At 43.1% G+C, this 26,104-nt stretch overlaps 1 protein-coding gene across 4 annotated transcripts in view; it reads right to left on the minus strand.

Moving 5' to 3' along the window:
- Positions 1-7,614: 7,614 nt before the first annotated feature.
- The window catches only part of ACTN2 (actinin alpha 2), a 75,734-nt gene continuing 57,244 nt past the window's right edge, over positions 7,615-26,104 (minus strand). For 3 of the 4 annotated variants that reach the window (XM_030812633.1, XM_030812634.1, XM_030812637.1), the window contains 10 exons: positions 25,653-25,803; positions 22,671-22,779; positions 21,171-21,311; positions 18,809-18,991; positions 16,384-16,518; positions 15,269-15,448; positions 13,908-14,054; positions 11,758-11,823; positions 10,376-10,534; positions 7,615-9,101 (listed from right to left, as the gene is read on the minus strand). In XM_030812633.1, the coding sequence (XP_030668493.1) occupies positions 8,943-9,101; positions 10,376-10,534; positions 11,758-11,823; positions 13,908-14,054; positions 15,269-15,448; positions 16,384-16,518; positions 18,809-18,991; positions 21,171-21,311; positions 22,671-22,779; positions 25,653-25,803 (1,430 nt within the window). In that variant the 3' untranslated portion in view covers positions 7,615-8,942. The remainder of the gene's footprint in view (positions 9,102-10,375; positions 10,535-11,757; positions 11,824-13,907; positions 14,055-15,268; positions 15,449-16,383; positions 16,519-18,808; positions 18,992-21,170; positions 21,312-22,670; positions 22,780-25,652; positions 25,804-26,104) is intronic. The other variant, XM_030812636.1, reaches the window with a different exon arrangement.

The following is a 26,104-nucleotide window of genomic DNA, read 5'->3' on the forward strand; positions in this document are numbered from 1 at the left end:
TTTTTTTTTCTTCTTTTGTTGAGACAGAGTCTTGCTCTGTTGCCTAGGCTGGAATGCAGTGGCACCATCTTGGCCAGGCTGTTCTCGAACTCCTGGCCTCAAGTGATCCACCTGCCTCAACCTCCCAAAGTGCTGGGATTACAGGCATGAGCCACTGCACCCAGCCAGATTTTCTGTTTTGATATAAGAAGTTAATTTAAAATAAAAATATTAAGAATACTGGGTAAAAAATTGTGGTAGTGTACCAGAATGATTGGAGTTTGGGAAACACTGACACATTGTTTGATTGGATTGAATATCACTTGGCAAATCTGTTGAAGAGGAAAGATCTTCAGGCAAATTCTGGAGATGGGAAAACAGGCAAAAACAACAAACAGGGCAGTAGTCTAGTCTATGGAACACAAAGCCAAGGACGAGGAATGCAGGAGAAAATGAATCTGTGACCACAGAAAGAAGCAGAAAGTGAGAGGTCAAAGGGAATATCAAAGGCAGCTTTTTCACACTGTGAAGAACCAAGTAACTCAGGAAACTGGGGCAGCAAGCCTTGAGGCTGCCCAGATACTGACATCCAGCAAGAGGGGGGCTGATTGAGCTAGGGGACCCGGGGGGAAGAAGTCTGGGTGTTATCTGAGAATGACAGAACGGGCAAGAAAACAACGAAGCTGTGAAATGTGAAGCCATTTTGGTATGTGTGTAATTGAAAACAAAAAAAGTTACTATTGTTAAGCCTAGGAAAATTTGTTTATGAAACATGAGAAAATCCCCATTAGAACAGCCCTTAAGCCCCTAACATACTCCATACTCTAAAATGGCATTCTCTCTAATGCTTCCTTTAGTAGAAAGGAATTGACACATGTTCTTGTATCTCCACCAAGCTATGAGAACAGATCTCAGCCTTTGTAAGCTGCCAGTTTTACTTTTCCAGCCTGAGGTCTACACACATAGCCACAGTGCAGGGTGCCTCCAAGGGCATTTTCCATGGAGGATAAGGTAGTTTGATTCACCAGGGCTCTAAAATCACAATTCCTTAGGCTAACGTGCAGGCAAGAGTACCAGGCTGGAGAACATTTGTCATGACATGCCAGTATAACCAGCATCTCAGACACAGTGGGTTCCTGGGGATCAAAAAATAAAAATGACAAGATGTAAGGCAGTGCTGGCCAGGACCCTCCCCATTGATGTTATCTGTAAATCTCATAAGAAAGCATTGCAGGATGGGCACGGTGGCTCACGCCTGTAATCCCAGCACTTTGGGAGGCCAAGGCGGACGGATCACCTGAGGTCAGGAGTTCGAGACCAGCCTGGCCAACATGGTGAAACACTGTCTTTACTAAAAATACAAAAATTAGCCAGGTGTGGTGGTGGGCGCGTGTAATCCAGCTACTCGGGAGGCTGAGGCAGGAGAATCGCTTGAACCTGGGAGATGGAGGTTGCAGTGAGCTGAGATCACACCACTGCACTCCAGCCTGGGCAACAGAGCAAGACGCCATCTCAAAAAAAAAAAAAAGAAAGAAAAGAAAGCATTGCAATGGAAGGTACAAGTGGGGGATAAGACATTTGGCATACTTGGTCTTTAAGACCCATACCACGTGTTGTCTCTTTCATTAAACAAAAAATGTTCATAAACTATGTTAAAGAGAACAAAAGGGTGTAGGTGGGGAAAGGGAAAGAATCTTGACCCCAGAGACATAGATACTCTTCAACAGCAAAACTGCTCACTTTGCTTTGATGGAAGAGTCAGATGGGTATTGAAGGAAAACTGTCTAGAAGAGAGGAATAAAGCATGTGAAGAGAAAACAAAGAGTGTCTTAAAATTGTGTTTAAATGATCTGCAATGCATGTATAAATGATTGAATGAATGAGTTGATTTAGTACAAAATATTGTTATCTTCCATGATGAAAATGCACATAAATATCCATTAAGAGGGAAAAAAATGTGAAAATGTTAATAAAATCTAAAATATCATCAATGTGGCTAGACAGGCTATGCTAAGTACACAACCAGGTCAGGAAGCTGTTGAAGTTAATTCTGTATTATTTAGGGTACAGCTGAGCTACTGTAACAGAGAGCCTGAGTAGAGTGGCTTAAAGAACATACAGGGCCTGGTGCGGTGGCTTACGCCTGTAATCCCAGCACTTTCGGAGGCCAAGGCGGGCGGATCAAGAGGTCAGGAGATCGAGATCATCCTGGCTAATATAGTGAAACCCCGTCTCTACTAAAAAAAATACAAAAAATTAGCTGGGCGTGGTGGCGGGCACCTGTAGTCCCAGCTACTCTGGAGGCTGAGGCAGGAGAATGGCATGAACCGGGAGGTGGAGCTTGCCGTGAGCCGAGATCACGCCACTGGACTCCAGCGTGGGCCACAGAGCAAGACTCCGTCTCAAAAAAAAAAAAAAAAACAAAACATGTAAGTTGGTTTCTCTTTCCACATGGCAGTCTTGGGGTGAGCTGGCAGGGGCCAGCTACTCCTCGCAGTCCAATGGGAACTGTGTTTCTTCTGAGCTGTAGCTGTGTCATCTCCTCAGACCTACCAAGTGACCACTAATTACACCTGCTGTTTTTCTCTTAAGGACTCCTTGTTTAATCCAATATAATCAGGAAGAGTTGGGGGAAATTGTTCATTTCAATACATCTTTGCTGATACTTAAAAAATAAAATGCTTTTATATTATTATGTGATTTAATTATATTTTCATCAAAACATTGGAGCTGCAGATTTAGATAACTGAAAAAATGGAAAATGTTCCCCATGTAGCCTAATTACCAGTCTGTCTAAACGATTAGCTAGATTAGCCTGTCAGTAAAAAAAAAAAACAAAAAACCTGACTTCATTTTATGATTAAAATAAGCTGCTAACACATTTTGAGGAATAGTATTAAAACCACTGAAAAATAAATAATGCAACAACTTTTATAAAAGCAGTTAAGTCCGGATTAAAATGTTGTTGTGCTAATAGAATTAAACTCTTCACTAGGGAAGTCTTTCTCATTTATTCATGAAATACACGTAGCTAATCCCAGCACTTTGGGAGGCCGAGGCAGGCGGATCATTTGAGGTCAGGAATTCAAGACCAGCCTGGCCAACACGATGAAACCCCATCTCTACTGAAAATACAAAAATTAGCCATGTGGGGTGGTGCGCACCTGTAATCCCACCTCCTTGGGAGGCTGACGCATGAGAATCGCTTGAACCCAAGAGACGAAAGTTGCATTGAGACGAGATTGCACCGCACTCCAAGCTGGCCAACAGAGAGACACTCCACTTTAAAAAAAAAAAAAAGAAATATATGTAGCTACAATTTTAAGTTATTCATGAAGGAAGGAGGATGCTAAAAAGAATGGTATTCTTTTGGAAAACATGCACGCGTATGTGTACTGAATGCTAGTGTTTAGGAATAATTAAAAATCTTGTATGAAATTCAGAAATAATTCCATTATTCCATAAGTTTTGTTGGACATACTGATAAAAACTCTTTCCAGTGTATTTAAGGAAAGAGTATGGACTGCTACAAATTAATTGGCCTGGTATGTAGTAAAAGTTTTATTTTTGGCTAATATGAATTACAAGATACTACTTTAAAAGATGAAATAAAATCAAGATTGTAATTGGAATATTTTATGTGCTTTGATAAATATGTTTTGAGAACTTTCTTGTATAAGACATGCCAAATCTAAAATAAATCATGTAAAAAATTACCGCAGGTTTTTTGTTTTTTAGACAAGCTTTCACTCCGTCACCCAGGCAGGATGGAGTGCAGTGGCATGGTCACAGTTCACTGCCACCTTGACCTCCCTGGGCTCAAGCAATCCTCCCACCCCAGCCTCCCGAGTAGCTGGGACTACAGGCATATGCTACCATGCCCAGCTAATCTTTTTGCATTTTTTGTACAGATGAAGTTTCACCATGTTGCCCAGGCTGGTCTCGAACTCCCGAACCCAAGCAATCCACCCAACTCAGCCTCCCAAAGTGCTAGGATTACAGGTGTGAGCCACTGTACCTGGCTACTGCAGGTTTTATCTCTAAAAACCTGAACACTATGGTGGTCTCAGAAGCACACTAGCCTATGCTGTTTGGTTGTCCAATGGTGATCTTCTAATCGAATAGCTAAAAAGAACTGCCTATGTTTAAATACATTTTTAAAAAGCCATTTTGATGGTTAATATCTCTTGTTGATGCTCTGGGATTTTCTGTTATTAATCTCCCTCATGAGCAATTCATGCTTGTGACAATAACTGAGGGATAGAAAAGGTGAAGTAAGCAAAACCTGGTATCACTGCCACCCCTAATCCTTTATAATACATATATCTGATTTCAGGACCATAATACCATTTCGTTGTTCATACTAAGTATGCATATAGTCTCCTTCTCCCCTCTACAACTATTTACAGAATTTTTCTCCTCTGGTAGCTTGTCTTGCAAAGACTGTTAAATAAAGGTTAGCCTAAATCTGCCTCCTGACATATTTTAAGTTCAGCCTAAAGGTTTCTCCACACACAGTGAACTGCTACCTCACTGGATGTGTAAACAGATTGTAACCTACTTTTGTACCGACCACCAAGTTTTGGCGAATGAAAGGCAGCCAACTGTTCAAATTCTGTTTACATAAGGCAAACACCAAGCTGGAACCAATCCAGTGGTTTCTGTGCCTCACTTTCCTCCCTCAGTCCCCAGGTCCTCCCATGCAGCGGCACCAGAGCTGCTCTGTACCTGTTCTGATTCAGGGGCTGCCCAAGTCACAAATTGTTCTTTGTTCAACTCAACTCTGTTAAATTTGTCTGAAGTTTTTCTTTTAACAAGACCATGGCAATTGGTTTTCTTAGATCTTATATCTTATATATCTTATATTGGTTTTTTAATATCTGCCACTGTAGTTTCTTGGAAGTTCCCAGCCACGCAAGAAGATTTGCGAGTATGCCTTGGTGTACTCCCGAACATTCCATTCATTTTACCACAAGGAAGTCTGCACTGCTGGGGAGGTAACTCCTAAAAGACTTAAATCCCACGGGGAATTCATGGTCAGGGGTCACTGACACATTGCAACTCCTAGCACCTTAAAAAGAATAATGGTCTGTCAGTTGCTTAAGGATTGAGTTATTAATTAATGAATCTAAAAAGGAAAAACAACGCTGTCTTCTCTGCTGACTCCATCTGAAATATGAAAATGTCTCAGAGCAGTGTAATTATTGTGTAGGCTCCAGGGAGCCCGAAAGAGCTCAAGGACACAGTGGGAACACTCAGTGTCTTCTTGTCAAATAATCCAGGGAAGCTGTGGGTGAATCTTTGTCAGCCTGGTAACAACTAGCAACTTCTGAAAATACGTTTCTGACTCTGTATCACTTAGATTTGTTTCCTTTCATATGAAGGCTGTAAAGCGCTCATTTCCAGCTTATTTCCATGAACACAGATGAATCTCGTATACAGCAGGAATGAATACCAAGCCAAATGCTCTCATTTAAAACTCAGTCATGTCAAGCATTTCTGTATTACCAACCAGATGGCACAAGGGTTTGCCTGGCCATTTGTATTGTTCAACTATTAGCCTTGCCAGTAAGGTGTTCTCTAATCGTTTCAGACTTTTTTTTTTTTTTTTTTTTGAGGCGGAGTCTCGCTCTGTTGCCCAGGCTGGAGTGTAATGGAGCGATCTTGGCTCACCGCAACCTCTGCCTCCCAGGTTCAAGCGATTCTCCTGCCTCAGCCTCCTGAGTAGCTGGGACTACAGGCACACACCACCACGTCTGGCTAATTTTTGTATTTTCAGTAGAGATGGGGTTTCACCACGTTGGCCAGGACGGTCTCGATCTCTTGACCTGGTGATCTGTCCGTCTCGGCCACCCAGTGTGCTGGGATTACAGGCGTGAGCCACCGCGCCCAGCCATTTTAGACTTCTTGATTCCTAATGACCTTTCCTTTGCCTCTAATCCACCGGTTCTCAGTGGGGGGTTATTAGAAATTCCATGGAGTTTTAACAAACTACAGATGTCCAAGTCTTAACCTAGACCTTCACAGCTTGAGACTCTGGGATTAGGGATGAGTATGCATACATTTTAGAAAATATTTACTGAGGATTCTGAAGTGATCTCTTGGTTAAAAATTCCTTCCTGGGCCAGGCGAGGTGGCTCATGCCTGTAATCCCAGCACTTTGGGAGGCCGAAGTGGGCGGATCACCAGGTCAGGAGATCAAGACCATCCTGGCTAACACGGTGAAACCCCGTCTGTACTAAAAATACAAAAAATTAGCCGGGCGTGGTGGCGGGTGCCTGTAGTCCCAGCTACTCGGGAGGCTGAGGCAGGAGAATGGCGTGAACCTGGGAGGCGGAACTTGCAGTGAGCCAAGATCGTGCCACTGCACTCCAGCCTGGGCAAGACAGCAAGACTCCATCTCAAAAAAAAAAAATTCCTTCCTAATCTGTTCATCACTGGCTTTTTTTTTTTTTTTTTTTTTTTGAGATGGAGTTTCACTCTTGTTGGCCGGGCTGGTAGTGCAATGGCTCCATCTCGGCTCACTGCAATCTCCACCTCTTGGGTTCAAGTGATTCTCCTGCCTCAGCTGCCGAGTAGCTGGGATTACAGGCACGCGACCAAACCCAGCTAATTTTTGTATTTTTAATAGAGATGGGTTTTTGCCATGTTGGCCAGGCTGGTATTGAACTCCTGACCTCAAGTGATCCACCCGCCTTGACCTCCCAAAGTACTGGGATTACAGGCGTGTGCCACCATGCCCCGGGCCATCCACCATTCACTTCTAAATGGTTAATTGTTAATTCTCCATCTTATGTTCACCCTCTACCCAATAAGCCTGTCTCTAATTCTTTAAGGGAGGCAAATACTAACCCAATGACTGTTTTTAATTCTCATGGAACCTTTAAGTGAAGAAGTCTGTAGTTAACCAAAGTAATGGTTATTTTTTGAAATAACAAAAATAGGGATTCTTTTTTCTTTTATAAATTAAGTTTAATTTAGAAACTTATAAACGTTTTAATTTTTGAGCATCCAGCTTCAGAAATAAAAATAATGCCTAAAATGAGAGTATAAACATGTTTATTGTTTTTCAGAGTTTACTTCCTTTCTTCATTTATTAGCAGATAGAGACTACTGACACCCTCCTCTTGCTGAATGTTGTAAAGAAATTAAAAGTTCAGGTAGATGAGTTACCCACACCCATCCTAAAACACCACAGAGCCCCCTAATAGCCTCAAAGGAAGCACAACTTTCTGGCTTTTCTATAGGGGTTTATGGCCGGGATATAGCACCTACTTGAAATAAATAGAGTCAGAGTTCATCTAAACCACCCCAAAAGTGTTTGGCATTAAACTCAAGGATCCAAATATTTCAGGAATCTGGAAACTACCAATTACTTAATAATGAAGCAAATTAAGTGAAATTCGTAAAGGTTGAAGGTTCTAAATGGCCCAGTGTAGGAAAAAGAGTCAAGCTGTCAGAGAGCTTGGAATGGAAATATCACATTTCCAGCTGTTGGTGGAAATCTATAAAAATCTGAGCAAACAGACTGTAGGTAACAGGCATGTTACTGCTTCTCTAGTAATGCTTTAATTGCTGTTTGCAACTGTATTTGTTTGTTTGTAATCCATTTCCTGATCATTAAGGACTCAGATATAAAAAGAATTCCTGCTTTATTCTCTACAAGCTGTCAACAAGATGGAAAAACAGAGGGGGGAATTATAGCCTACAGCAGTATGAGCACAAAGAAAGAATGAACATTCAACGGATCAAGATGTGCTAGCGGGAGTGCATGTTGCATCCTGTGTCATGGAGCAGGCCTTTAGACACAGAACCAGACATGGGACTTGTTAGGATACACTGTCCAATCCCAGGGGTGAACACACACGGCACACTAGCTAAAACATCTAGTTATTCCTACTACACAAAACACATGTAAAGCTTCCGCAAAAGAAAGAACGCACCTCCACTGCTGCTGAGAAGTAGTCCTTTCCTACTATAACTCTGGCTTCTCCTTAACAGGTCATAAAACTAGAGGCATAAGGAAGTCCTGACTGGAGAGCTAGAAGGATACTGGTTTCTGACTTGCCTTGTGATGAACCAGTCAGTACTACAGAAACCTGCTTATTTAAAAACAGAGCACTTTTATGTGGTCATCTCTTGAGAACCTGTACTAATAAGCTCTAACAAAAAGCATGGGAACCTGGAATCAATAAATAATCCTAAAAACCTCATTTTACCTAGCGACTGCATCCTTCTCTCTGGCAATTAAACTGACTTCCATGTTTCCTTAGGTCTGTATTCTGGAGGATAAGAGAAGCATCAAAAAATCACTGACTGAGTCGACCATCCAGCCCTAAATAATGAAGAGATGACCATAAACTCTATTTTAAAAATTGTAAGTGCCAAAAATCTTTTGGGTAGTCTTTTTAATCCCCGGCAGTTCCATCTCACAATATTAAATTCATTTGAAGACACAACAGTAATCTTTGATGAGCATGAAAATAAAACATTAGAATCCCAAATATACTCCCCTGGGGCAATCACATAAGCATATTAGAGATAAATGAAATTTTTTACAAATAGCAAACCTTTATTTACCAATTTGTGGTTTTTTCCCCTCGGTCTTAAATCTTGGGTATTTTGTATTTTCACATTTTTCACTTTCCTTCTGTCCCTAGATCCTCCTAATTTCCTATTACTCAAGTAATTTGTTCTGTTTAATCAAAGAAATCAACCCGATAATTTCATTACATTTCACTAAAAACTCAGAAATAAACCTATTTATGAAGCGCACTATGCCATATACTGTAGAAACTTCATTTTAGCCGTGTTATATTGCTGGCGATTCCTGAACTTCAAAAGGCTTTTTTTCTCCCCTCTCTCTCTCAACTTAATAAAGCTTGTCAAAGTTTCCAGGAAACAAACTGTGACTTCTGCTTTTATTGCATTCTGATGGGATCAGTGATTACAGAAGCTCAGCATCACAGATCGCTCTCCCCGTAGAGTGCGGAAGAGAATGCAGCGTAATCCAGGGCGCCAGGCACACTGCCTGGGCCCGAGTAGGCGGGCATCCTCTTGATGCAGTACTGGGCCTGATCCGGGGGCAGCTCCCGACGCAGCTCCTCCGCCAGGATGTACGGCTGGAAAAGAATACACACGTGTTTGCAGTCAGTTGCAGAAAACACCACAACATAAACAGTCTTCATACTTACATATTTCTTGCATCTGTTTACTTTTTTAAAAGGACTAAAGAGTAGGGAGTCTACTGGCATAGTAGTACCAGACAACCAACAGAAAGCCGAGTTTTACTTGTAGGAGCATATCTAGAAGCTGACCTGGCCAGCAGGAAGGGTGATATGCTTCATAAAGGCAAATGGAGCATTACTAGTAGTTCTCAAACTGAGCCACAATGCGAGGATACGTGCTATGATCTGCATTTCATACCAGAAAAAATGAAGCTTTTAAAAAAAATGTTCAGTGGGAAATAGGACAATTCCAGCCAAATAGTCTGGTTGGTAAAAGTCAAAATAAGTAAATCTCAAATATCACATTATAATTTATATCATTATAGTTTGTATATTATATAATTTATAGTAGAAGTTTCTTAGTGGGGTTGGAGGAACCATGGTTTCTTACCTTCTAAATCAGCTGGGCTATTTCCCATCCACCCTCACCCCATGGGTAAATGATTCATTTTAAAGAAAACATTATTTTAAAAATAATTGGTATTATCTGATTTTTAAAGTAATACATATGGCTCTGTTAATGTGTTTTAGCATGCTAACCTCCTTGTGGTAATGTTCATTATCCTCTCAGCCAGAAAACAGGGTAAAAGAAACCTGCCCCAAATTGAATTTATACATAGAGATGTTTTAATTGTTTGGGGGGTAAAATATCACAATTCTGAACTGGCAATTAAACTCCTCCTGAAGGTCTAGGCTACATGTAATAAAAAGCTTGCTAATTTTTTACTGACTGAACGGCTATATTTAACTTTGCTCCATGGCTGGGCACAAAGTCAGGGTCATTGATCCTTAGGAGAAGGTACCCAGTTTTATAACATCTAAATTGCATAGTTTCTTCTTTCTGAGTCACATCTACCAAACTGGAATGTAAAACAGGGGTTGAACCAGTAACACACACACACACACACACAAAAGTACAAATACACTATTATTCCTTCTATAAAAACTCAATGCAAGGCCAAGTGTGAATGCCAGGAATGGCATGTCTGTTTCCTCTGTGCTGAGTGCACCATTGTTGTGTGTCTACCTGCCGCTTTCTGAAATCGGTGCCAATGTTGTACAAAATACACTGGTATAAAAATGGTTTTTATTTACAACACTGTTGCCTTTTTTGTTAGAACGATGTAGTGGACTCCTGCTAAAGCAGAAGCAAATCTGTCAATGCAGACCTTATCAGAAGCCAGGATCCGGAAGGAGGCGATGACCTGCTCGGCGGTGTCGGTGTCAGCCGTCTCTCTAGTCATGAAGTCGATGAAGGATTGGAAGGTGACGGTGCCTTGCCCGTTGGGATCTACCAGGGTCATAATGCGGGCAAATTCGGCTTCACCCTGGGGCAAAGTAGCAAAGAAACATGTATACGAATGGTACACAACTCTCAACAGAGACGTTTTCATTCTTTCCCTAGTGACATGCCAATTCCTTTAGGTCTGAAAACTGAATTATTACCTGCGTTTCCCTTCAGTCTTTGGACGAGATTCCCCTTAAGGCTAAGGTTTACTGCTATCAAACAATTTTAAAAGTTGCTGGAGCTTCAAACCAGAAGCTTGTAAATGTCAGAATTCTTTCCTCTCTGGGACCCACTGCTGGCCTTGATGGGTCATATAACGTAATTATGGAAGAGTAGGACAAAGCGAGAACTGAGCCCTTTTCTCAGATTGGAACTAGGAAAGCGATGCTGCCAAACTGAAGGCAGCTCCGAACATGGCTGTCACGACTGTAGCTTACAGTCCCAAAGAGAATCAGGGCAGGCCAGGTTAAAAATACTCATTAATGGGTAACAGAGAAGTGTTGGATATACTAGGACTATCCCAGCCCACAGGGAAATGTAAGTTTATCTTGGCGGATTTACGACTAAACCTTTTTTACCTGTCAACATATTAGAGGAAAAAGCACTTGAAAAATCATCAGGATCCTACTAAAAGCCACTGAAGTGTACACTTTAAATGGGTAAACCGTAGTACGTGAGTTATATCTCAGTAAAGCTGTTTAAAACAATCAAAAAGCCTATGTTCTCATCTCCTTCACTAGAAAAAAATAATCTGACCAATTATTGAATAAAAATAAATGCTTTGGTTCTGTGACTTTTTTTTTTTTTTTGATGGAGTTTCACTCTTGCCATCTAGGCTGGAGTGCAGTGGTGCAATCTTAGCTCACTGCAACCTCCACCTCCCAGGTTCAAGCCATTCTCCTGCTTCAACCTCCCAAGTAGCTGGGACTGCAGGCGCCCACCACCACAGCTGGCTAATTTTTGTATTTTTAGTAGAGAAGGGGTTTCACCATATTGGTCAGGCTGGTCTCAAACCCCTGACCTCAGGTGATCTGCCCCCCTTGGTCTCCCGAAGTGCTGGGATTACAGGCATGAGCCACTGCGCCAGGCCCCGTGACTTTATTTTTATATAGTAACAGTGAGACCTTCAAAAATATTATCCTATATAACGAAAACGAACCAATCCCAGATGCACTACCTTGGTTTGAGCTTGTCGTCTTCTATAATAGAAATCCAAACTCAATAAAATATCAAATCTTAGTACAATTTCAACTTCTGTCTTACCAGGTCATAACCCATGGAAATCAGGCAGGCTCTGAAATCCTCATGATCCATCAGGCCATTCTTCCTCTGTTGGCAAAAACAAAGGACAGAGCAGGTGAGCACAGGGCAAGATGAGAACTCTACTTGACCAACTGAACAAAGATCTGGTTAAGAGAAGTGCTTTGAGCTCTGCCAAGGTCGTAAATGTCACCACTGACTTGCAAGAAGGATGGAGCCAGCACAAGGATGTTACAAACTAGTTTCTTAAAAATGAAAAAGAGGGGAGAGGAGGATAAAGACCAGACAAAAATGAAAGGAGACCACACACTCAAGAAAACAGCAAAAGGAACTGGTCGGGAGCTCACTACTGCCACCTACTGACAAAGAATCATTCGTGTTTAATATGAACAAACTTCTAAACATGGTAAGTTCTAAATTGTACTCCTTGGACTTTTGTCGCAAAAGACTGTGATCACCTCGGATTCAAATCAATGTGCTTTCTTCCTATAAAGCAGCCTCAATGAGTGAGAGTGTCTTTCAACAAGAGATGGTTGTGTACAGGGATGACGATCCATCATTTCCCTCCTTGGAAGAAAAATGACTTGGGCTTTAATGAACGCAGTTAGGTCAAATCACAGCATACTTCTGCACAATAAAGGTGTGCTGAAACTATAAGAATGTCAATATCCATCTCTGTGTATAATTTTTTACTTATGCCTAGCTCTCTGATCAGAAGTCCACTGTCTGAACCCTCTAAAAGGCCCAAATCTGACTGGTCTGTCTAGCCCAGAGGCATTTTAGGAACCACTGATGGACATTTGTAAAACGTAACAGGGCTCCATACAAAGTAATAGTACATCCCTTTTAGTGATCTTTAAGAATTGGAATGTAGCTAGGCGTGGTGGCTCACACCTGTAATCCCAGCACTTTGGGAGGCCGAGGCAGATGGATCACCTGAGGTCAGGAGTTCAAGCAGCCTGGCCAACATAGTAAAACCCTGTTTCTACTAAAAATACAAAAAATTATCCAGGCATGGTGGCACATGCCTGTAATCCCAGCTACTTGGGAGGCTGAGGCAGGATAATCGCTTGAACGTGGGAGGTGGAGGTTGCAGGGAGCCAAGATCACACCACTGCACTCCAGCCTGGGCACCAAAAGCACAACTCTATCTCAAAAACAAAACAAAACAAAACAAAAAAAAAAGAGAAAAAAGGCCAGGTGCAGTGGCTCACACTTGTAATCCTAGCACTTTGGGAGGCCGACGTGGGTGGATCATGAGGTCAGGAGATCGAGACCATATTGCCTAACATAGTGAAACCCCACCTCTACTAAAAAAAAAAAAAAATTAGCCAGGTGTGGCGGCGGGTGCCTATAGTCCCAGATACTAGGGAGGCTGAGGCAGGAGAATTGCTTGAACCCAGGAGGCAGAGGTTGCAGTGAGCCGAGATCATGCCACTGCACTCCAGCCTGGTGACAGAGTGAGACTCCGTCTCATTAAAAAAAAAAAAAAAAAAAAAAGAATTGGAGTATGCCTTAATAGTCACTCACTTTCAGCCACAGGATTAGTAAATAGTATTTTCTCATAAAGAATTGGTTTTACTCAATATTATTCAAATCAAAATACTAGATGATATTTTTAAAGCAGCACTTAACTTTTTATACGGTTTTATTACGAAAATTATCACGATTTTATTGGTGCGTGTTCTTAAAAGAAAGCATGCATCAATTTTGTTAATTAAAACAGAAAACTGAGTTTTAAATGTTGAAAGAACAGGTTAAATTATGACCAGATGCCTTTCCTAAACAGTTGCTTAGGAAAAGCATATCAGAGTTTTGTATTTAAGTCTTTACAAAATGACCTAAAGCCAACAATCACGTTTTGTGAAGAATACACTTTGACTTAGAACAAATCAGCTTTGATGTCAACTACAAATGCATTCTTATTAAGCGATCTGTATGAAACAGCACACAAACCTGGACTTTGTGTCACCTTGAGCAACATCAAAGCTTAGGACACTTGGTTTTAGTGACTATTTTCTTTTATCATTAACGATCCTGTTTCCCTGTAAATGTTGTGGAGCCTTAAGACTTAAAGCGAGAGCATGCATATTATCTCAGATACATTGTTTAATGTCCCCAGTATTGCCCTTCAAATAAGTAGAGAGTGGTACCCTGTCAAAGTGGTTGAAGGAGGCTCTGAACTCATTCATCTGCTCCTGGGTGATGCCCTTTGCGTCTCTCGTCAGGATCTGAGTCTCCACCTCATTGATGGTTCTGGCGATGGTTGTCAGCAGCAGCTCCCATCCAACACGAATGTGCTATTGAGGGAAAAGGGGAAAGATCAGTTCTAAGTCTCTCCAGCATGTCAACTCTGCCTCTTTACTTTCATAACAGTACAGCCGACTCAAAGGGCTTACTAAGCAGGGCTCATGATAGCCTTCCCTACACCTGAAAAAAAATTCTACTTTGTCATCTGTTGCAAGATTCTGTAGTGAGAAGTACTCACAAGTACCCACCAGGGTTCTAACAGTGGCAGCGGGCACTCTGCAGTATATACTCTATAACCAGGGTTCTAACAGTGGCAGCGGGCACTCTGCAGTATATACTCTATAACCAAGGTTCTAAGAGTGGCAGCGGGCACTCTGCAGTATATACTCTATAACCAGAGTTCTAACAGTGACAGCGGGCATTCTGCAGTATATACTCTATAACCAGGGTTCTAACAGTGACAGCGGGCCCTCTGCAGTATATACTCTATAACCAAGGTTCTAAGAGTGGCAGCGGGCACTCTGCAGTATATACTCTATAACCAAGGTTCTAACAGTGGCAGCAGGCACTCTGCAGTATATACTCTTTAACCAGGGTTCTAACAGTGGCAGCGGGCACTCTGCAGTATATACTCTATTATCAGGGTTCTAAGAGTGGCAGCGGGCACTCTGCAGTATATACTCTATTATCTGGGTTCTAAGAGTGGCAGCGGGCACTCTGCAGTATATACTCTATAACCAAGGTTCTAAGAGTGGCAGCAGGCACTCTGCAGTATATACTCTTTAACCAGGGTTCTAACAGTGACAGCGGGCATTCTGCAGTATATACTCTATTATCAGGGTTCTAAGAGTGGCAGCGGGCCCTCTGCAGTATATACTCTGTTTGTCACTAAAAATATCTTCCCGTTTACCAAGTAGCAGGATGAGCCCTGAGTTATACCTGCTGGCTCCCAGGGAGATCAATTTGGGCCTAACTGGCAGAAATGCAACAGCCCAGTTTCTGGCACCCACCTTGAAGAAGTGTAGTGAATTTATGGTGGTGATAATAATACTGATAATGTCACTGTTGGTAATACCATATAGTCCTTGATATAGCTCACGAAGCATTTCCACAAATAGTGACTGGAAAGGCTTAAAGATCCCTAACTTTCATACTTGTAGGTCTTAAGAGAAACAAAGAAAGACAAGTGCATGCAGAAAGCACCCTGAGGAGGTGGCATGGTCCCCGGGAGAAGTGAGTGGCGTACGCCTGTCTGGCTGCGTACCTCCATCGTGTAGTTCGTGTGCTTGTTGTCAAAGACGAGGGCCTCCTGGATGAGCTGATGGTCTCCCTCCAGCTTGTCGATGTTGTTCTTGTAGTTGATGATATTGTGCTCGTACTGCTTCAGCTGATTCATCTGGTCTTCCAGGGCTCCTGTGATCTGGATGGAGCTCCGGGCAATCTCCTGAGGGAGGCGAGTGAGCAAGCAGACAGAGAAGAAGGGTGAAGTGCCCCCTAAGGGAGCTCGGCACAAGGCGCCGTTCCAGACCCTGCATCGGATGCTAGGCCAGCGTCAGGCAGCGGCCAGTGTCACTCGGTTCACTTTTCTCAGAGGAAGTGGGGACTGGGTAGCATTGCAGAACAAAACAAGGTCTAGTTCTAGCCTGTCTAGAGAATGGGAAAAAAGTCAACCAAGATCCAAAACAGAGAGGCAAGAGGGGTCAGAGATGAGTCCTGTTAGCTTCTTGCTGTGGGAAGGAAACGCCCTCGGGCAGAGCTGCCCTGCCCTGGAGGAGGCTGGGGGTGGGCTGCCTGGGTGGAGCTGCCAGACAGACTGAAGACCCAGGGGATGCTTCCTCCATCAGAATTTCTTATATTTTTAGATGGTCTCCCCTTTAAGAAAAACGTCAGTATTTTAACACCAAAAGGGTGGTGGGGCAAGAAGTAAGTGGGTCAATAAATGTCTCCTGGCTGTTCTTGGTGATCAAAGGACAACAGTGTTAAAGACCACTGTCTCCGAAATGTTCTGAAAATGCAAAGTATTTGTGGGCCTTCACGGGTCCTCCTTGTAGGGATAGATGGTTTGAAATCCAGGCCCTCCAGAGGCCAAACACTGAGAAAAAGCCCTGTCACCATTTTTAGTGAGAAAATAAACAGAACCCAGCAAGACCCCCCTCCCCTTCCTTGAGTGTCCCCTTCCTGCATTCTGTATTGTGCCCCGGTTTGCACACTGTCCCCAACAGCCAGGGGCTGAAAAATAAAGCCGGGGTGATAACAGAACGGTGCTCCCACCTGACGGAGTGAGTGGCTGGAAACCACAGCATGTGCGGTGTCACTGCTGCGTGGCTAAGGGACTTATCGCAAGGCTTGTGAACAGCGCCTGGGAGGGCGCTGGCTTACCTCCATCTTGTTCTGGATCCAGGGCCCAATGGCATTGGCTTGTGCAGCAAACTGGCGCCTCAGACGCTCGTTAGCATGCTGGCGAGCCAGCTCCTCCTGCAGGGACTGATCGCGGATGGGCACGAGTTGCTTCACCTGTCAGGGCCCAAGGACAACAAGGGTTAGAAGCCAGCTGTGGTCTCATAGGAACGACCACAGAATTCAGGAATAGTCCAAGGGGTGGGGGTGGGAGTGGAGAAGGAGAAAGGAAGGGAGGAGGGTGTGGGGGGAAGGAAGAGGGAGGATAGGGAGGAGGAGTCCCTAGTCTAGGGACTGTAGGATGGGCTTGATTTAGCTTTGACTGCCATCTAGTGCCACCAAGTGCCTGCTGAAAGACAGGATGAGTTGGAGGGTATTTAAGAGCCTGCATCAGGAGCACGGACCATTCTCCTCCAGCCAGAGGCTCTCAGCCTGCTGTGCAACTAAGGCAGGGCCAGGTCCAGAGTACAGAGGATTTGTGAACTTGGATGAAGGGAACACTGACATGTTTATTTTCACCATCTCAGATTAAAATTTAGCACTCCCTTTGTTTATGAATGATGTGGACAGCAAATCTGCAGCAGTATTTAGCAGTCCCTGTGACCTTATCACAACATAAATCATAGACATTCTATACTAACGTTACGGTTATGCCTGCCTCTTGCAATAAATATCACATACACTCAGCACTACTCCAAAATTATTGGACCTGCTGTTAGATCTTGGTTTTAAATGTGTTAATAAAGAAGCACATACATTACAATAACTTTAAAGATATTTGAATAACTACATTTCAATATAATTTGTTTCCTTTGTAATATTAAATATTTTTATAAATTTACAAACATTATAATCAGAAGGAATCCACAGGCTTCCCCAGACTGCCAGAGGGGTTCATGACACCAAAATGTGAAGAGCCCATGCTAGGTTCATGAGTTCGATTTTTATACCTTGTTGGCCCACAGAAGAGTATACACCTGGTCTACCTGCTTTCTGTTCCATTTGTGAGTTACATTTTAATGCTATGCCTCCATTCTCTTTCAATCAATGGAAAAGAAAAAAGCTACTTCAAAAATCTTTCTTTTTGTCATCTGGAAAACTGCTACTAAAAGCATTATTATTGTCTTTTTTTTTTTTTTAACAAAAATCCATTTGCTTTATAACTTACTGACGGGAGAAAAGTTTGTCTCACTTTAAAAAATGATATATTTCTGCCCAGGCGTGATGGCTCACACCTGTAATCCTAGCACTTTGGGAGGCTAAGGCGGGTGTATCACCTGAGGTCAGGAGTTTGAGACCAGCCTGGCCAACATAGTGAAACCTCATCTCTATCAAAAATATAAAAAATTAGCCAGGCGTGGTGGCGAGCACCTGTAATCTCAGCTACTAGGGAGGCTGAGACAAGAAAATCACTTGAACCCAGGAGGAAGAGGTTGCAATGAGCCGAGATTGTGCCTCTGTACTCCAGCCTGGGCAAGAGAGTGAGACTCTATCTCAAAAAAAATAAACATAATAAAAATGAAAAATAAAAAATGATATATTTCCTTTATTTCCCCCCTAAGAAAACTACTTAAATCAGTTTGGTTCCTTTCTCTCTTTGGATGTTTGTTAGGAAGACCAGAGCTAAATTTAAAGCTCAGATGCACTAATTAACTACAGTTTCTCAGATGAATACTCCCCTCTTCCTCATACCTGTTTTTGTCTTTTGCGCTGTTTATAACTAACTTGCAGCACGTGTGTTTTTATAGTAAAAGCCACTTGAGACCCACGTGGTGGACTTATTCCTCAAAGACTATGATTGGCATACTGAGATGACTAATTGTGCTATAATTTCAACCATGAAAAGAAATGTCTCAATCTTAAAAATGAGACAAAAGGGCTCAAATTATCCCATTTGGACCATAATTACATATGTCGATAGTTGCCCAGAATTTAAAAGGCAGCAAGTTAGTAAGAATACTTTCATTCCCAAGATGAAGTTTTCTAAGCAATTTTTCTGCATTTAAAATTCATACACATCTGGGACATGTCTATATCATATTCTAAAAATTCTTTTAAAAAGTACTATAAGTACTTGTAACCAAGTTTTTAACCAAATTTCCAGTTGGGGCTTTAAAAACCATTTCCTTCATGGTATTAGGATCATAACTTATAGTGGTTGTGTCAACGTTTATAAGATTTTCCTTAAGTAAAATAATCTCTGCTTTCTTTCCCCACAAACTGCAGAAGCGGCTGAAGGGTCCTTAAGAGTTTATCACATTTTGCCTGTGAAATCTGGGACAAAGGAAAATCCTGATCATGACGCAAAATGAGGCTGTCACCCTAAGTCCCCAAGGCGTTAACTTCCTCCTTCGACGTCAGCTTCAAGGATGCCCCCTGGTCCCACACCAGGCCCTCAGCCACCCACCTTGTCCCACTTGGTCCGGAGCTCATCCATGGTGACAGTGCTGTACGGGTTGCTTGAGCTGATTCTGATGCTGTAGCTCTGAATCACCTTCTCCACCTCGTTCTGGATGGCCATGATGGACTGCCGCTCTCCGTCTGCCTCGGGCAGTGTGGCCTTGAACTGCTCATGCGCAGTGATCAGACTCTACACACGAGACACAAGTGGAGAAAAACAATGTGGCTTGAGTGTTAATTTCAAAGGCTTTGATATTCCTTTCTGCGCACAAGTAAATGCCTTGATAATTGCAAGAATCTCTGGAGAAAAACACATTCTGAATGCTTTAGAAAAAACTCGTTAGGTACACAGAAGTCAAGTTCCTGGAAAATGGAAAAAGGATATCATGATGACTATTAATTTGATTGATGGCTATTCATGTAGAATCTTTTAAAAAATAATTTTTTTAAATCAGTTTTCCTTTCACTGTTTTTGATCACCAGCTATTGTTTAGGTCTTTCTTATTTTCTGCTGACGAGCAGAACTTAACTTAGCGGCACTTCCTTTTTTTTTTGAGACAGGGTCTCGCTAGGTCACTCAGGCTGGAGTGCAGTGGTGCAATCATGGCTCACTGCAGCCTTGAACACTTGGGCACAAGTAATCCTCCTGCCTCAGTGTCCCGAGTAGCTGGGACTATAGGGTATACATCACGATGCCTGGCTAATTTTTTTATCTTTTATAGCGACAGGGTCTCATTATGTTGCCCAGGTTGGTCTCAAACTCCTGGCCTCAAGTGATCCTCCCCGCCTGGGCCTCCCAAAGTGTTGGGATTACAGGTGTGAGCCACCACGCTCAGCCCTCAGATGCCCTTTCTAATGGCCAGTGTTACCTTTGTAGTCCTACAAAAGCATCTAACATTTGCTACCATTATATCTAAAGAAAACCAGGAAGTATATCCCTACTCCTCAAAAAGAAAAGGTCACAGAAACCAACTCTTCCCAGAAGGCTCTCTAAAGAGCCATTTATCAAACCTATTCTTTGACCTGAACATGAGCAGCCCCACAAATTCAGCTGCTCAAAGACCTCACTGCCTCGTGGAGCACCTCTGAGTGTGAAGCTACTGTTCTCTTTCGGTGCAGCAACAGGTCAGCTGCCAACAGAGTTTTGACAAACAAAGAGTGTGACTTCCAAGGCGTGCTTAGAGGTCTCACTTATTCCAAAAATAAACGATTTTAGACTGTTGGCCTGTGCTTAAGAGTGCATGCAGGAAACACCATCAGAGCCTCTTTCAAAAGGCAACTCCAGTGTTCATGGAAGCACTTTCTTTCCCCTGGCATGCAAGTGCAAACCCTTCTAGACGGCTCCTGGTAGGGTGGTGTGGTTTCAAATCCCAACCTTCAGGATTTCCTTTCTACTTGGATTCTTTTTGATGACATATCTATTTTACAGAAAAAAAAAAGAGTAAAAAAGTATTTTCTCTTTTTATTCTATAATACATAAAATTCACTGTAAAAATTCTCTAAATAAATTATTCCTGGCTAACCGAGATTAACTTTCCTCCCTAACATCACCACTTAGAAGCTTTGTTTACAGTTCTGAAGTTCCAGAAAAAACTATAAGCAGAACATTTTAGATTGGCAGTAGGCAAAAGGTAGGTGCTGATTTGTGGCTTCTTATGGTTTACGATCTGGCAAAAAACTCTGTAGATCTAAATAAACAGTAATATGCACACATTTGCAAAGTAGTTAACTCAGCAGCTAGTACACTTATAACTTTTTCATGAATAACTCCAAGAGCACATATGTTTATTTTGCTCAATGATTCAGCAGTTGTTGTTGTTGTTGTTGAGACAGGGTCTCACTCTGTTACCCAGGATGGAGTCCAATGGCGTGATCTTGGCTCACTGCAATCTCTGCCTCCCAGGCTCAAGTGATCCTCCCACCTCAACCTCCCCGGTAGCTGGGACTGCAGGTGTGCATCACCACACCCGGCTAATTTTTTTGTATTTTTTTGTAGAGACAGGGTTTTGCCACATTGGCCAGGCTGGTCTCAAACTCCTGAGCTCAAGCAATCCACCCGCCTCGGCCTCCCCAAGTGCTGGAATTACAAGCATGAGCCACTGCACCCGGCCTCAGCATTCTTTGTTAAAGAACAGAGCTTTTGAGACATATTCAACATTACTTGATTGATTTTAATGGGTTTGCAACACAGAGTAGTAAACACATTTTTAAGCTAAGGTTCAAGGGTAATTTGGGCTTTCTAGCCACATCTGTTTTTTTTTTTTTTTTTTTTTTAAAGAAAGAAAACAAGAAACCAAATAACAGAACTCTAAGTTTAAATGACAACTCACTTCTAATGCATAGGGCATACAGAGTTGGGGTTCCATTACCTGGATCTCCTCAATGCTATGGACAATGAACATATCTTGCAGATCCTCCATAGCGCCCTCCATCCAGTTGTTGAAAGGAGCAGCCCTCTTGGCAAACTCCAGGTGAAGCTGATCAATGGTTTCTAGCAATTTCTCCATTCTCTGAAGAATAAAGAGAAGCAAGCATTATCACAGACTAATTAAAAAATTCACTGAAAGTGTAAGTATGTGTTCCATAACAACAGACTATTCTCTGACATTCTGTTAATCATATTAGCATGTGTCTACAAAAGATTACCTGATGCTCAAACAATTAGGCTGAGCCCTGCAGGTCTCTGAGGTGCCTTCTGAATCAAAAAAGGATTTAATAACATCCAGAGCAGCCTCATTTGGAAAGTGTCTAAAGTACTTCACTACATGCTACTTTTCTGAAAACTGAGACTCCACATACAGCAAACTGTAACTTGCTTTCAGCTAAAGCAGGACTTTATAAGAGGACCTGATTCCCTAACTGTGCCAGATTAACAGAAATGCAGGGCATCTTCCACGTTTTAGAGTCAACATGTGCAGAGAAGTTGTATGCCTTTCCCAAAGTCACCTGCCTAGCGGAGAGAGAAGGAACTGTAGGTTCATGTTCTCAAATCCTCATTCAGGATTTAACACAGATCACCTCTTGCCTTTCTGGGCATATGAAAGCACAAGGTTTCAAGCAACAGGATGACCCTGCGCTTGTTTCCCATGGCAGACAAGTAGGGGCAGAAGGGGAAGGCATCTCCGTAGCTTTAAGCCTTCCATAATTAGGTTCATTTTCCCCTCCTGTTCTAAAATGTTTTGCGCTGTCTCTGTTACATGTCTGGTCTTTTCTCTCTCTCTACATCTCTTTCTTTAAGCAGTTTTGTCACAGCCATTTGGCATTTGGGAAGCTTGATATTGCGTTATCTCAAAAGTCAAGGAGTCAGGGAGAAAAGACTCAGGGAACTGGTAAACTGCTTATTTCTCTCACGTGGGAGATGCCTTCCACGGTTAAAGACAATTGGGGCAGTTAAACACCAGCTACCTACTATGTCTTACATTTAGTCTTACACTTAAATAAGGCCAAATTCGTCCCAATTCTGTTTCCTATCAATGTACTCACTTCAACACTTGGTTCCATCTTCCCTTTGCACATCTCTGATTTCCTGACTCACTCACAGCTCAATTTACTCAGATAGAAGGACTTTTGGAAACGTACTGTTACTACCAGATACAAAGCAGATTTATGCCGTAATCGCATCACCCCCTGGATTTTTTAAAATTGAAAAATATACTTCACTGCTGTCTGGATAAATTACAGCACAAAGCTCCCAACTTCCCATTTCCCTCTTTCTTCCACTTTTCATGTTTTCTTTAGAGATTCCTTTCACTAGACAACCTGCTTCATGCAGAGAAGCATGAAGAGAAATAGACAATGAAACACCAGTGATTTAATTCAAGAGCTTCTATTAAAAGATTTCGTGTCAACAAGTGGCTTCAAGACTTCACCTCCAGGGCTTCCCTCCTCTTCTGAGTAAGCGTTCCCAGTCGGTCCCACTGGTCACAGATTTTCTGGCACCGATCATTGACATTCACAGCGTCGTGATAGTCCAGTTCACTATTAAAAGTGAAAATAAATGAAGATTAACTTTCCCAGATGATGAGAGAAAATGAACATGTGCTAAAAAGAAAAACAACAGGGAAGTTTAAAAACAAAAACATCTGAAATGTATCCACATGGACACAGAGAGTGGGCTGACAGACAGTGGAGGCTCAGAAGGGTGAGGGGGTGGAAGGGTAGGTGGATGATGAAAAATTACTTAGTATGATTTCATACAATGTATGTTATTTGGGTGATGTCTAACCCTAAAAACCCTGACTTCACCACATGTAGCAAAACCGCACTTGTGCCCCCCCCCCAACATTTATACAAATAAAACAATAATAAAAAATAAAAATCTGATAGAGAACCGGGATGGTATTTCAGGGTTTTGTTAACTGTCATCACTGTAAACATCACTCTTCTCAGATAAATCACAAGAAGAATTCTTAAAACTTTTGCTGGCCAACAGATTTCTAAACAGAGAGAACTGCTGTCTTCTTAATGCCGCAGGCTCAATTTCTTTTCCCTTCCTTTTCTTGGAGAGGCCTCCAGAGAGCATTATTTCTAAGTGGCAATGTCCCTGTGAGTGAAGGTCAGAAGACAGGTCTCTGACCTGGAGGACAGTCCTGTGGGCCAGGATGCAGCCACAGTGACTGGGGAGGGAAGAGTCAGCCTGCACCACATTGTGTCCTTGGCTTCCCTAGAAGGGCACTTGGCCTCACCACTGGGTAGAGTATCAGGTCCAGAACGGCACCATGACTTTATCTAACATAGCGGGATTTCTGAAATGGGGCCGAACTGAGCCCTTCCACTTAGAGACAGAGAGGTTCTGACTCATCTGATGCCACTAGAGTGACAAGCAAGAGCAAAATGATCTCTCACTAAATCCTTACTTTTCCTTGCCAGATCCATCTATGCATTCTACCTGGGATCTTTCTGTGCACACCACTGAAGCAATTTTTTTTTTTTTTTTGAGACAGCATCTTGCTTTGTCACCCAAGCTAGAGTGCAGTGGGGTGATCATACGTTATTACAGCCTCAGACTCTTAGGCTCAAGTGATCCTCCTGTCTTAGCCTCCCAAGTAGCTGGGACTACAGGCATGTGCCACTACAGCCGGCTCTTTTCAAAAATTTTTTAGAGATGGAGTCTTGCTGTGTTGCCAGGCTGGTCTCAAACTCCTGGTCTCAAGCAGTCCTACCTCCTCAGCCTCCCAAAGTACAGGGATTACAGGTATGAGCCACTGCACCCAACCTAAAGCAAATTCTTAACTAGAAGCTTAACCCAGTACCTCCAGGGGTAACAAGTTTGAATCCTGTATAAAACTTAATCACCTTTTTCATTCAGATATAAATCAAGAACCATGGAAGTTTAAAGACATCTTCGGGAGGCTTCTTCAAAAACAGTCCAGGATTAGACAACTTTTGAAAAGTCCCCTCCTACCCTACCAAATCCATTTCCTTAAAGCTTAAGTTCATTTACTTTTTTTTGTTTGTTTGTTTGAGACGGAGTCTCGCTCTGTCACCCAGGCTGGGGTGCAGTGGCCTGATCTCGGCTCACTGCAAGCTCCGCCTCCCGGGTTCACGCCATTCTCCTGCCTCAGCCTCCCGAGTAGCTGGGACTACAGGTGCCCGCCACCACACCCGGCTAATTTTTTTGTATTTTTAGTAGATACGGGGTTTCACCATGTTAGCCAGGATGGTCTCGATCTCCTGACCTCGTGATCCGCCCACCTCGGCCTCCCAAAGTGCCGAGGTTACAGGCGTGAGCCACTGCGCCCAGCCAGAACATGGCAGCTTTAAAACGTAATATATTGAAATACATTTTTATTATTTAATTTTTGAAGTTACCATTATGTGACAGGCTCTAAACATTCTACAGATGTATCAGTGATTACAATGGTGGGCAAAGGAGTAGGAAATAAAATGTTGTCTTTATTACAAGGGAAAAGGACCTGAAGAAAGCTCAGAAACACAGCATGGAGGCTCCTCTCCCCAACGGCAGCCGCGCCCCAGAGCTCACACTACACAGAATGGGAACTGAGAACATTCACTCCGTGCTAAATCCAGCCTAGACTCAAATGTCGTGTCAGTTCTTCCCATAAAACCAAATGCATGAAAGTGAAACAGCGCTTATGGGATGATAAAGCAAAGTGGGACCCTGACATCTCTTCTGCACACATGAGGCAGTGCCCACATTTTTGTTTTGTTTTGTTTTTTTGTTTTTTTGAGATGGAGTCTCGCTCTGTCACCCAGGCTGGAGTGCAGTGGTTGGATCTCGGCTCACTGCAAGCTCCGCCTCCTGGGTTCACACCATTCTCCTGCTTCAGCCTCCCGAGTAGTTGGGACTACAGGCGCCCGCCACCACGCCCAGCTAATTTTTTGTATTTTTAGTAGAGACGGGGTTTCACCGTGTTAGCCAGGATGGTCTCGATCTCCTGACCTCATGATGCGCCGCCTTGGCCTCCCAAAGTGCTGGGATTACAGGCGTGAGCCACCGCGCCCGGCCAGTACCCGCTGTTTTGCATTGGTTTTATGTTGATTTCAGGACAGGCTGTATTCCGCCTCTTGCACCTGGCCCGGGTCAGGCCGCCTTCCCATAGCTTTCTGGGCCCCAACATTCCAGACTTATTTCTCATCTTCCTGGAAGCGGAGCTGCCTGTGCTGGGGGCCGGGGTGCTGCTGGATGGGAGGACATAGGGATTCTACCACAACCTAAGAACCAAAATTTGTTTCTACATGTAAAGAAACAAGGAGAATCCCTGCACAGAGTGCCTCCAGCCTGGTTCCCTCTGCATTTAGTCAGGAAAGGAAAGGAAAGGCAGGCCTTCTTCTCCCCTCTCTGTGGAATCCCCGGGGCTCCCGGGAGGACGGAGGGCATCTGCACGTACTTCAGCTCCTGCGCGATGGCTGCGATCTGCTCCACGCGGTCCTGGTGCGCTGCCAGGTCGCTCTCGAACGCCTCGTGCTTCCGCAGCAGAGCCCGCACCTCTGTCAGCGACGCCGACTCGTAATCCTTCTGCAGCAAGATCTGCTCTTTGCCTGCAAAGGTGGTAGCAAGAAAGTATGAATATGCTGAGGGCACAGTGGCTTCCTCACGCCAGCCACGTTCTCAGGGAGTGTTGAGATTCCAAAGAACCAAGACAAGGGGATAGAGAGGGGCAGGACTGAAGACGCAGGCCAGGGCTGTGATGGAATTCAGGCTGTTACCTGCTGAGGATGCCCCAGCCCCTTCTCAGTTTTGAAAGCTCGTGTCTCCAAATAAAGGGGAAAGGAGAGCATGCTGAGTGCGTTTTCAGAAAAAAACAAATTTGTAGTCTTCATCATTCTAAGTCACAAATTT

This window comes from Nomascus leucogenys, chromosome 5 (assembly GCF_006542625.1).
Source record: "Nomascus leucogenys isolate Asia chromosome 5, Asia_NLE_v1, whole genome shotgun sequence".
Taxonomy (NCBI): domain Eukaryota; kingdom Metazoa; phylum Chordata; class Mammalia; order Primates; family Hylobatidae; genus Nomascus; species Nomascus leucogenys.